Source organism: Protomyctophum parallelum (assembly GCF_964188405.1).
Source record: "Protomyctophum parallelum genome assembly, chromosome: 23".
Taxonomy (NCBI): Eukaryota; Metazoa; Chordata; class Actinopteri; order Myctophiformes; family Myctophidae; genus Protomyctophum; species Protomyctophum parallelum.
The window spans coordinates 18,474,768-18,487,467 of record NC_139715.1 but is presented as its reverse complement, the minus strand read 5'-3'; the positions used below and the strand labels follow the sequence as shown (position 1 = coordinate 18,487,467).

The 12,700-nt window shown below is 45.2% G+C and overlaps 1 protein-coding gene across 1 annotated transcript in view; it reads right to left on the bottom strand.

The window, feature by feature from the left end:
• Positions 1 to 6,979, bottom strand: part of jam2a (junctional adhesion molecule 2a) — a 39,291-nt gene extending 32,312 nt beyond the window's left edge. Inside the window, exon 1 of the mRNA XM_083758738.1 lies at positions 6,531 to 6,979. Coding sequence (XP_083614864.1) covers positions 6,531 to 6,588 — 58 coding nt within the window. The 5' untranslated portion in view covers positions 6,589 to 6,979. The remainder of the gene's footprint in view (positions 1 to 6,530) is intronic.
• Positions 6,980 to 12,700: the final 5,721 nt, after the last annotated feature.

Here is a 12,700-nt window from a genome sequence, read left to right as displayed (position 1 = left end):
ATGCACCTACAAGTAGCTTAGTTTCAAGTTTTCTAATGTTTACACGTCTTTTGAAAATAGCAGATCTACAAGCTTGCAATGTTTTGCGATGCGACACACTGTGAGCTTGGCTTGGCTTGGCTAATTACCTCGAAATTGTACTTAAGTACGGTACTTAAGTAAATGTACTTAGTTACTTTCCACCACTGGTACTGACGGGACTGGATTGGCATGATGAGGTGAGTACACGCTGGGTGTTCCCCAGAGCTGTGTGCGTACAGGTCACCGTCTACTCATTAACCACATGAACCCTTCTAAGGCGCTCGTGGTGGTTAAAAGTGCCCGCCCGGTGCCCACCACCTGACTGGGGGGTAGGGGGGTCGAAGTGCCCGCCCGGTGCCCACCACCTGACTGGGGGTGGTTGGGTCGAAGTGCCCACCCGGTGCCCACCACCTGACTGGGGGTAGGGGGGTCGAAGTGCCCGCCCGGTGCCCACCACCTGACTGGGGGCTAGGGAGGGTCGAAGTGCCCGCCCGGTGCCCACCACCTGACTGGGGGCTATGGGGGGTCGAAGTGCCCGCCCGGTGCCCACCACCTGACTGGGGGCTAGGGAGGGTCGAAGTGCCCGCCCGGTGCCCACCACCTGACTGGGGGCTAGGGGGGGTCGAAGTGCCCGCCCGGTGCCCACCACCTGACTGGGGGCTAGGGGGGGTCGAAGTGCCCGCCCGGTGCCCACCACCTGACTGGGGGCCAGGGGGGGTCGAAGTGCCCGCCCGGTGCCCACCACCTGACTGGGGGGTAGGGGGGTCGAAGTGCCCGCCCGGTGCCCACCACCTGACTGGGGGGTAGGGGGGTCGAAGTGCCCGCCCGGTGCCCACCACCTGACTGGGGGCTAGGGGGGGTCGAAGTGCCGGCCCGGTGCCCACCACGGTACCACCTGACCGGAGGCTAGGGGGGTCTAGTATCTATGCCAGTGGTTAACTTTTCAGAGACCCAAGACCCAAAAGGGAGATTTAGAGATGTTTGCCCTCACCCAAACTAGGGAAATAGCAATCTACAAGCGCACAATTTTGTTTTTATTCATGGCAATTCTTAGAGTTGTTTGTTTTAAAATTCTAACTATTATTTTGAATTGTTTTATGTTTTTATGTATTTATGTTCATATAGTATAGGCCTATGTATATTAAAGGTAGGAAAAGGAAATGTGGATTTTTACTCGAGTCGTGACCAATAGAAATTGGTCCGTGACCCACAAATGGGTCCCGCCCCACTAACCAGTGGTCTATATCTATTTTTTTGGCTTTCGCCTTTATTTTATATTGTTTTATGGAGGGACAGACAGTAGGCTGACAGGAAATGGGGAGACAGATGGGGGGGGGGGGGGAGAGACATGCAGTAAAGGCCGTCGGGATCGGGACTCGAACCCTCGGCATGCTGCCAAGGTAATCCATGCTGACTGGATTACCAGCCAAGGTGCCTGGACCGTTGAGCCACGGCCCAGGCCGGTGGTGATATATCTATACGATTACGAACACAATTGGCCCAGTTCTTGGGGGGAGAGAGAGGCCGGCACGGCGGGGAGGGTGACGAGTGTCATGGCACAACTTCTGCAGGCTGGGGAGGCGGAGGTGTGTGGGGAGGAATTCATTTGAATAAATGACTAAACCGGGTAAAAAAAGAAACACACACACACAGTCACACACACGTGCACACACACACCCACCCTAGCGTTCCTGTTCTGGACAGGTGAACATCTGCCAAGAGGGGATGAACATTGGGCAAAAATGGATGAACAATTGGCAAAAATGGAGGACGCTTCTGCCAAAAAGAACATGGAAGCTCACTAGAGCTTGACCCCCGGGCCAAGCTATTTAATCTGCCCAGTTGGCTTGTGCCTTCTTCAGCCCCGACTGTGGGGTGTGGCTGTGGGTGGCGTTCACTCAAAGAACACAACAACAGGTGTACAAGCTCATGAGGTTGTTGTATGTACATCGGCTATTTTCGCTTGAGCGCGGAACAAAGTATGATATGTTGTAGGGATTAAGAAATAACTAGTTACAAAGCCACTGTGGAAACATGAAGGGAGATTCTATGCCGTGGCCCAAGACTGACACGCACACACACACACGTGCGCTTACGCACGCACACACACTTCAAGATTGTCCAGGACGAGGACAATTAGAGGATGTGTGAGTGAGTGAGTGAGTGAGTGAGTGCGTGTGTTTGTGTGCGTTTGTGTGCGCGTGAGCGCTTTCCTCACGAACAAAGCTCCTCTGTGCAGCTGTAATCCTGCACTTCTCTCCGCAAGCAACAGCTGCCTCCGTCAGCCGTGGTGTGTGTGTCAGGGTGGAGAGGGAGAGAGAGAGAGAGCGAGAGAGAGAGAGAGGGGTGATGGATACCCACAGCTCCACCCCAACCACACAGATATGTGACTCACATTTCCACGGTACAACGCAGCGCCTGTAGTGGGGTAGCTCCCATAGTCCTCCTTCACCTTGAAACTTCACAACGCGCTGTTAATCACACATGTTTTATACCGTAATAAATAGCAAATGGGGTGCATTTACACTAGTACTGTATGTAGCGCCTTTATCCAGAGTGCTTCCACAATGTGCATTTACTGCATTACATTCACCCCAGGCTCGCACACACACAATCACACACCGATGGTAGAGGAAACCATGCAAGGGCAAGGCGTCGACATGCCTATCAGGAGCGGTTAGGGGTTCAGTGTCTTGCTCAAGGACACTTTTTAGGATGGACACTTTATTTGTTTTTACCTCAGTTTACCGTTGCTCTGTATTGTTGATACTTTTCTTCTACATCTTTTTTGCATGTTTTTCTTGTTTTGCTGTACACACCAGTACACCTTGTGAGCTTGTAGATGGCTAATGTTTGCCCCACATAATAGGGATGCAACGATTCATTCATGTGCAAAGGTGTTGATGTGAAGACTCCATGCTTGGTTAAGGGCCTGATAGATTATTATTATTATTAGTCAGAAATAAAAAAGAAAAGACAGACAGAGAGACAATAAGGATAACACAAAAAAAGTCCCAGGGACTTGTTTCCATTGTGGTCTTTCATCATAATTTCACCAACATAGGGTAACGAACAGTGCCATTTGGTGGGTGATGGTGTGTTCAATTGGCTAATAAAGGGCGAGGTTGTATGTACATCATTGCGGTTTTGTGGAACTCATGTGTCAAATGAAGGCCCCACCCAGTTATTATGTCCGAGTCCTGTTTATGCCCATATATGGAGTTCTGTCATGCCCCAAATATGGAGTCTATGCAGACGTGGAGTACAGACGTACAGAGACTTGGTGCATTTATAGTTAAGATAAGATGGATAATACATGTCGTCGACAAGTACAAACACCATTACAATGGACATGCGAAATTACATTTCCTCCCCTTGCAGTCTCCTTGTTATCATAGATTCATCTTCCTAAAGGGGACACGCTACCCTCTAGCAATGAAGACGTCGCGTAATGAGGAGTCTCGTTGGATAGACTAATTGCTCGGAGATAACGACAGTACAGTGCAGTATGGACACTATCCGACATGCTTTATCTGACATGCTTACTGTGCACGTTCTCCTATCATTTATTGTCTGCAGTACTATGAAAGCACTGCTGCGGGTGTATAAGTATGAGCCTTGCCGAGCGGTGTGGCCCACAGTGCAGGAGGAACATGACAATGCTCTGCCCGGGTCTAAGCCGGCCGACCTCGGAATGGTCGCACCCAGGTATTCCTAAACGTATAACCTCTGTAAAACCAGATGCCTAAAACTAACCTTGCGACCATAGTAAAACTGTGACTAAACCTAGCCTTATTCCTAAACTTAACCTCAGAATACAAGAATACAAGAACGGCTGGGGGGCGCGAGGCTAGGGCCGAGGCGAGTGTGTTTTGGGTCTTCTGGTTACCGGCAGGAGCCTATAGATCTATTGTTTCTAGACAAATCGGCGCAGTATGCCAGCTGTAACTAATCTGTGCTGCGGTGTCAGATTAAGCGCAGCTCGACACCGCAGCATTGATTGCCTACAGATGGCCTACAGGGCACCGCGCCGTGGATTTGTCTGTAGCGTGAGGCAGCTTGATGTACAAGTACACCCCCGGGACATGACACTAGTATGTTGGAGGGACTTGCCCTCAATCCAACACTAGCTTTGTGCACCAAGTACAGCGGCGTTAAGTTGGATTTACATTTATTTTATGTCTTTGGTATGACACAACCTCGCAATATCAGGGCGGACACTCCTCCACTCTAACCACAAAGCCAGTTGAGAGGGTGTATATACATTTTGTTCATTATCAATGTTGTTTCATTGAGTGTTATGCCTTTTACACCACTAGAGTGTAGCCTACATGTATTGCTCTTTAACCGAATATATTTGGGGGTCCTTGAAAAAGTTTGAGAACCACTGCAATCTTAGGGCATAGCTGTGGTGGCCATTTTCCGGTTGCAACGATTCAGACCCCATTCATTAAAAAAATGAAATAAAAACCTGAAAATGGTATGTATTAAATATTAAAAAAAAATCTCCTTCACATAAATTATGGTCATGATTCACCAGGATCCTGGATGGCTTGATTCTGGGCTTAAAGTTAAAAAATATATATATATATAATATAAAACTATATATATATATATAAAACTGCACTGCCCCATTGTGTGACCTCACAGCTTAACAGGTGACCACCAGTGTTGTTGACAAACAAAAATAACACCCCCCCCCTCCCCCCCCCGTCCATGTATGTCTGCCTGAGTGTGTTTGGTGGCCTGTCTCTGCCGGTCTATCTGTCTGTCTGGATGCTGTGTGTGTGTGTGTGTGTGTGTGTGTGTGACAGTGACAGTGACACAGTTCTAGAGGAGGTGTCATAATGAATCCATCCAAGCCACCGGGGCGCCGCGTCACAAGGAACACACAGCTATAGCTGGCACCTCTCTGCGTGCCAATGAAGGAACACACAGCTATAGCTGCCACCTCTCGGCTTGCCAATGTCCGTGCCCAGTGGTTTAGCCCAGTGGTTTAGCCCAGTTAGGACTATGGATCCTTTCTAAAAGAACGCCTTCGAAAACCTGACCCAAGTTTTCTGAAAACCTTCAAATATTTATTCAATACATTATACTTCATTACCCTACATCTCAGAGGCAAATATTATAGGCCTATATATATATATATAGGCCTATAATATTTACTATACTACAATTATTTGAACACTTTTGTTACTTTGTAGATTTTGATTATTATTACAAAACATACATTAAACACTGACCCCATGTACTTAGGCAATTTGAATATATACATTAAGCAACGCGTTGTGAGCTTGTAGATCTGCCATTTTCAAAGCATTGTTATGTTATTGGGCATGCTGCATAGTACCTTTACTTTCATTGCTCAAGCATATTTAAATTGCGTACATTTTGAAATTTTGAATACAGGACTAGTCTAGCCCATTTAGGCCTGATGTCAACATTTATAAAATATCTTCTAAATCCTTGCGCTATGAGCTTGTAGATCTGCTATTTTTCAATAGCTAAAGCGTAACATAATACTCAAAACACCAAAAAGGGTTCCCGCCCAAAATGGGCTAGAGTACTTCTTCCACCAATGCCAGTGCCCACGTCTGCTCTAGTGCCAATGCAGTGCCCACCCACGCACTGCCCAGGCCTGGTGCCTGCCCACACCCCATGGGTGCCCAGACCCGTGACACCCCAGCCTAGACAAACAACTTCAGGAACCCAGCCTGGATTCACCGCCGTCACTTCCCACTCATATCATTTGTTGGATTCTAACGGAAAGTCAGGGATCTGTTTCAGTTCCAAAGAGATGATGAATGGTTACTTTAGGGCAGGACTATGTGAAAAGAAACCCAAAGAGGCCTACTAAATATCCATGACTTATGACTATACTAATATTAAAACACACATTTTTAAATATCCTCAGATGTATGGACAAATGCATTGAAACATCAACAAATTGTATGCCCATATACACATTAAAATAAAAAATGCCATGAACTATTTAAACTATTTCAATAAAAGTTTTTTTTTATTTTTATGCTGAAATGTCCACAAAACATCCATGATCCACGAATATAATATACTTGTTTATGCTTTGAAACATGGCTAGTAGCTGTAGTAGCCTGCCTATGCTTTATCAAACAACCACGTTCGGGCTACTGTATACAAGATAAACTATACTAGCCTACTGTCATTCATTTTAAACAACTGCGGTATTGAAGTGTTGACAATCACTGGCCACGGAACAGATCTAGGCTAATAAGGGCACTGGACATTAGTGACCACACTGTCCTGTGGATTGCACATTTCAATAATCTGTAGGACTCACACAAACACACACAGTAGTAATAGTATGAATGACCCGCTAGCCCCTAGGTTACCTTTTCTGTATTTGGGACGTTGGTACCAGTGTCCCGCATACAGAAAAGGTAAGCAAGGGTCCCGAAGGGGGCTAGAATGACCCCCCCCCCCCTATCCATCCCTCTATAAACGCCATGCTGTGAGTGAGGTACACTTACATTGCATCAGTAGAATAAGCACGGGGTACAGAGAGAGTGACGCGGTCCTCCTCTCCATTCTCCTCCACGGAACAATAAAGTCAAAGTCCTCCTGTCCTCGGACAGAGAGAAAGAGAGAGCCTTGCCTTGCTGGTGGGGGGGGGGGGGGTGTACGCTCTGGGTTCAGAGCCACTTGTTCCACAACTCCTCCTCCTCTCAAATTAGTATTAAGGATTCCCCAACACACAATGGCAAAATACGATAATTTAAAAAAAGAACGCACTGCTACACCGGTCCCGGATCACTCAGCCCTGGGGCGGTGATCAAGAAGCCGGCAGGGATCGGAGGGCTTTATCGGATCAAAAACGTTTTCTTCCTCCAGAGAGAGACGGTCGATCGATAACACGCACACACACACACATACACACACACAACGAACGGGACTCCCAGCAGCACAACGTTTACTATCACCCACCACACCACCACCACCCGGCCGATTGATGCGTTTCGTTCATCCGTCCTGAGCTCCTCCTGCGCCGGGGAGGAGGGCTGGGCAAAGAGGCGGAGAGAGAGGAGGGACTTCCATAATCACTACTAGCTATACAAAAAAAGAGCAGATGTAAAAGCCAACAACGCAATAAACGCATCGCTGTTCAGGCGTCTGTGGCTTGTAGATTTGTTCTTTTTTTTTAGAGGGTGGGGTGGGGTGGGAGTCGGAGTGCGACACCCATGCGCCACGGAGCGACGCGCCGTGCAGCAACAGACCTTGTGGCCGGAGGAAGGCGCACGCCAACTGGGCAAATTAAATGGCTTTGGCCCGGGGGTTGGTTGCTCTGGCACGGATCTCCTCTACTAGTGCAGCAAGCCAGCGGCCAACCCCAGTTATTTATTTGTTTAAAACAAAGAAATAACTGGGGCTCCTGGAGGAGGAATGAGGATCACATAAACAAATATCTTTTCATGTCATAGACAAATTAAGACTGATTGATTGATTGATTGAAAGATGTATCAACAGATCCATGGAGAATTACAGTACAATTCAAGCACAACTCAATACAAAACTGTTAACTCTGGACGACACCATAAAGCATTACACTTAGTTACAATTGGGTCCACCATGTTCAATTCATCATAACATTTTAGAGGTGTACAAATATGGAAATCATCATAGAGGTAAAAAGGGGAAAAGCACATACGGTAGTTAGGGGGAAAAGGGGTGGGTGGGGGAGACCACCCAAATGAACAAGGTTCAAGGTCGTAGGCTACTTTATTGTTACATCAGGTAGACCTATACGAGTAACACTTATTTTGGTTTGGCTTCCTTCAGACATGCATCTTTTTAGACAGGGACCCCCATACAATATTTGGCTTGTTTAAAAAATATATTCCATTTTATTTTGCAAATTTTTATCAAGATTATTATATTATTTTAAATAGCAGATCTACAAGTCCACACCATATCACAATACGACACAGCGTAAGCTTGTAGATCAGCTATTGTTCAAACCGCCGATACTTAAAGTTGTTTACTGACTGACTGTGATAGATAGATAGATAGATAGATAGATAGATAGATAGATAGATAGATAGATAGATAGATTCTTTATTTTTGTGTCATGCACCAAAGGCGCCCAGCCCACATGGACTTACAGGACACACCATATCATTGCTTCAATATTGCATTGTGTACAAGAAACATTTTTACACAAACAAAACATTCTGCCTTTTTTCCCACACTTTGCATAAAAAGTCTGCTAAAGCAAAAATACCTTTCCTAAAACAAAATTCCAGTTTTTCATAGTCCTCTAACCAGAAAAAGTTAGCACAGATGGTTGTCATATATATTAACATTTCTTACAGGGGACCCCCCTCTGGAACCCCTTCAAGGACTACCCCTGGCTTGTCCCCAGAACCCACTTTGGGAATCACTGACGTATAGTTACAGTGATTTGGAACAAACAAGAGGACAAATGAGGTTATATAGGCCTCATTAGTTTAGGACGCTCTTCTTAACCCGTGAAACAATTAAACAATAGGGGCCATTGTTTTACCGTTTCCTGTACTAGTGAATAGGTGACATGCAATGTAGGACACCCACATTGCATTTATAGGGCTACACAACAATAGCAATGTAAAATAGCAAAAGTAGAGATTCTCGATCGACAAGCACCACGTTTCGAGCTTGTCGATCCTCTACTTTGTATGCCTTCGTGTGACGCTGTAGTATGATCAAGTAGGGAGTTAATTTACCCAAAAAAGAAACGCAAAAAGTTTGAATATGGCGATAAGAGGTTTCTCTCTGACTGCAACGCTTTATTGGTCAATAAGTTTGACGCCTTGGTGGTCTACACTTGGGACTTTGAAGGAGTCCCCCCTTTTTTGTTTTGCAAAAAAAACACAAGGGAATCTCTGTATTGCTTTGCTGAGGTCTTGTTACAGTCAATGGTCGTCATTGTTAAGACAAGGACATCCTCCCCTCAAATTGATGGTAGGTCACAGACCCCCGTTTGAAAAGATTTTGTGACCCCAATAATGCAGGATGTGTTTGATGTTGGTTCCGAAGTCCAAACCGAAGTTTGACTTTGGTTTTACTCTCATTGACACTTAAGAAGTTGACTTAATGCCACTAAGACAGTCAAGAAGGCGTCGGGGAGTTGTCCTTTTTTTGCCCTTTTTTAAGGGCCATGTAGATTTGTGAATCATCAGCATGATGATAAGAAATGCCATGCTTCTTAGATTTTAAACCAAGGGGGATAAGGACAGTACAGTCTGCTAAACAAATATTCCCTAAATTAATGCACAGAACGTGCAAGTAGTACCACGATGCCAAACAAAACAACACATTACAAACAGCCCTCCTCACATCTGCCAGGATGTCTTTGACGGCGTCCTCCTTTCCGGAGACACTCCAGAGCAGGGTGCATGTGGACGCCCCAAGCCCCACGCAGAACTCTGCCTGCTGCTGCAGCACATCTCTGCTCTCCCACAGCTGCTCTCGGAGAACTAGCTTGCCCTCTCGTTCCCTTTTTTTATTTGTACAGAATTATACATCTGGAGATAACAGCCATGACGGGAAGAATCGTTCTTTCACCGAGGGCTGACTTCTAATGGTGAAAGTAAACTCTTAAAAATGTTGCTGCGAACCCCAAAATATGATATAAATATAAATGTGTACACTCTCAGAGTTACAAACGCATACAGGGCCATTTGGAACCCACTCAACAATGACACCTTGAGCCACTGGTGTAGCAGAGCGTTTCCAGGGAGGCAACATGCCCAATAACGGCACCCCGACTGCTTGACCAGAATGGAACAGAGCCTTCATCAGTATCATCGGTAACACCTGTGAAGGAAGTAGGGAAGGGGCCGAAGTTCTTTCCAAAATGGCGTGTGTGCTGTGCATATAGCCCATTGGCCCATGTTCTGGGGAGAGAAGCCGTGTAGGGATGGAATACATTGGCTGGGGCTGCACCTGTCAGTAGGGAGTGTTGTGTGGGAGGACGAGTAGGCTCTATAAATCCTCCCGGTGGGGACACCTCACTGGCAGGTGAGTCGGTATAGGTTTGGAAAATAGCAACTTGCATGCTATTTTCAAATAGCCCAAGTAGCCTATACAAGGTCTAAAGGTCTTTGACGCTATATCAAATAATGTCCCTGGGGAACCTCTACCGTCTACCCTACAAGGACCCCTGGGGGGTCCCCCGCGCCTCACTTTGAGAACCACTGGCATACATGTGGTGTTATAGAAAAGTAGAATTCATATGGCAAGCCGCTTTAACATTTAATCAAACCACCCTCCTATCTGTAATATATGTTTTAGATATCCAAAACCATGTTTCTCCTAGTCAGAACTGCATTCTTGCAGTAGAAATTGTAAGTCAGGATATCTTGAATTCAGTTCTTCCTAGTCAAAATTAACATTACTCCTATCAACAACTGTCATTCTTCCTAGGAGAAACTAAGTTCTTCCTAGGAGAAATTAAGTTCTTCCTAGGAGGAAATACATCACTTTTTCCATTCATGTGTATTGGGCTTTTAGTTTCAGATAGTCATAACTTCATTCTTCCTACAGATAACCAAAACTACATTTGTACTAGTCATAATATGAATTGCAGATATCCATAATTAAATTTGTACTAGTCACAATGTATTCTTGGATATACACAATATAATTATGGATGTCTGGAATGTTTTTGGAATTTTAGATATCTGTAATGATAGTTTCTCCTAGTAATAATTGCATTGTAGATATCTGAAATGGTAGTTTGTCCTAGTAAGAATTGCATTGTAGATATCTGAAATGGTAGTTTGTCCTAGATTTAATTATAGATATCCAGAATGTTGATTTTAGATATCCAGAATGCAGTTACGGATATCCAAAACTAAAAGCCCAATACATATGAATGGAAAAAGTGACATCATTTCTCCTAGGAGGAATGACAATATGGATATCTCAAATGGTCATTTTGGATAGGAAAAATGTCCTTGTGGATATCTTAAATTAGTTTTGGATAGGAGGAACGTCATTGTGGATATCTGAAACGTTAGTTTTGACTAGGAAGAACTGAATTACAGATATCTGGAATACATATCCAGTCTAGCGATTAAATGTTAAAACGGCTTGCCATAGTATTCATGGCTCTGTGTCAGACATCTCAATGTGCAGACCCACAGTGGTAAGACTGTCACACCGGGCCACATGTGTCCCTGCAGGGTGTGTCTCACACATTGTCACTGTTACAGTATGTGGTGTGTGTGAGTGTGTGTGTGTGTGTGTGTTGGGGGCGTGGGAATGGGGGGGCAACAGCTGCGGAATGGCTAACTTTTCTGTTCCAAGGCATGATATCTTTGCGGTGGGGAAATCTCCGTACAGTTTTTCAACCTAACTTCTACAATTGGGGTGGTTGTATTTTGTCACCCAAGCTCTTCTATTGAGACAGTTAGATTGTGTCAATTTATCCCACGGGCAAGCAAGCAGGCTCAATGGTAAAATAAATGTCAACGCTTATGCAGGAAAACCGGGTTCAAATCCAGAAGAGGAAAGTCACATAGTGCAGCTTTAACATGAGCTTGTGACTAAATAATGACAACATTGGATCCATTGTAACCAGAGTATCTACCATGGAGGCAGCTGTCTCCCGAACTCCCTTTGAAAAAAACACACTGAAAAAAAAAGAAAAACACACAAAAAACCCCACCAAACCTATTACTGGGCAGGAGATTGGCTCCTCGCACTATGCTTGAACACGATTGTGCTGGGGGTCCGTAGTAATTCCTGGAGACGCCACTGATCGTAACACAGGTTCTTCTCAATGTCCTGAAAAGTAACGGTTTTGGACATAAAAGGTTTAAACCTGGCAGCGGCTTTTTTTCTCTCTCGGTCCGGTCGGCCTTGAAACATCATGGAATCATCATCATGGAATCATTAAAGAAAGTTTATGTGTACTATGTAAACTCTAAATTTGCATTTTCCAGCCATTCAGTTGCAAAAAATAAAAAGAACAAACCAAAATGTTTTTTTTTTGGAAATAATTTGGGGACCCCCAAAATAATTTCAGGACCCAAGGGTTGAGAACCCCTGAGATTAGAAATGTAATTCTTTTTGAAAAAAGTTAAGGCATTTAAACTATTTTTGCATTATACAGTCGCTCTATTGTTTTTACATTGGAATTGTGCCTCGGACTGCCTCCTTGTGAACTGTAGGACACTCTTTTTTGTGGTACGAGAAAGCATAAAACATGGCTTAATAGGTTGAGCCAAAAGCCGTTAGAATCGCTCCGGTTAATCCTTCAAACGATCCTGTTATTAAAGGATGTTATCGTAGACAATAAGCCGAATGGGAAACTACGACTGAGAAAGCAGGGAGTGTTGTGTCTGTCTATTAAAAGTCAAACCAAAACAAAAGTGGGGCCGTGGCCGAAGAAAGTGACATCAGCGCTTGTTGTAGAATTCTTAGGCTCGGACACTTTCTCAAAGTCACTCACACAAACACACTGTGCCCCGGAGCGTGCACACACTGCCCAGGGGTACGCCACACCTGTCTGGAAGTGATCGGCACGACAGCTGGCCTGTGTACGCACGCACACGCACTCCGCCTTTGTCTCCCCTTCCAAACCTGCTGACTGCACAATATACACACACAAGAACACATGCATGCGTGTTTCCATTTTCAGTCTCTCCCTCTCTCCCAC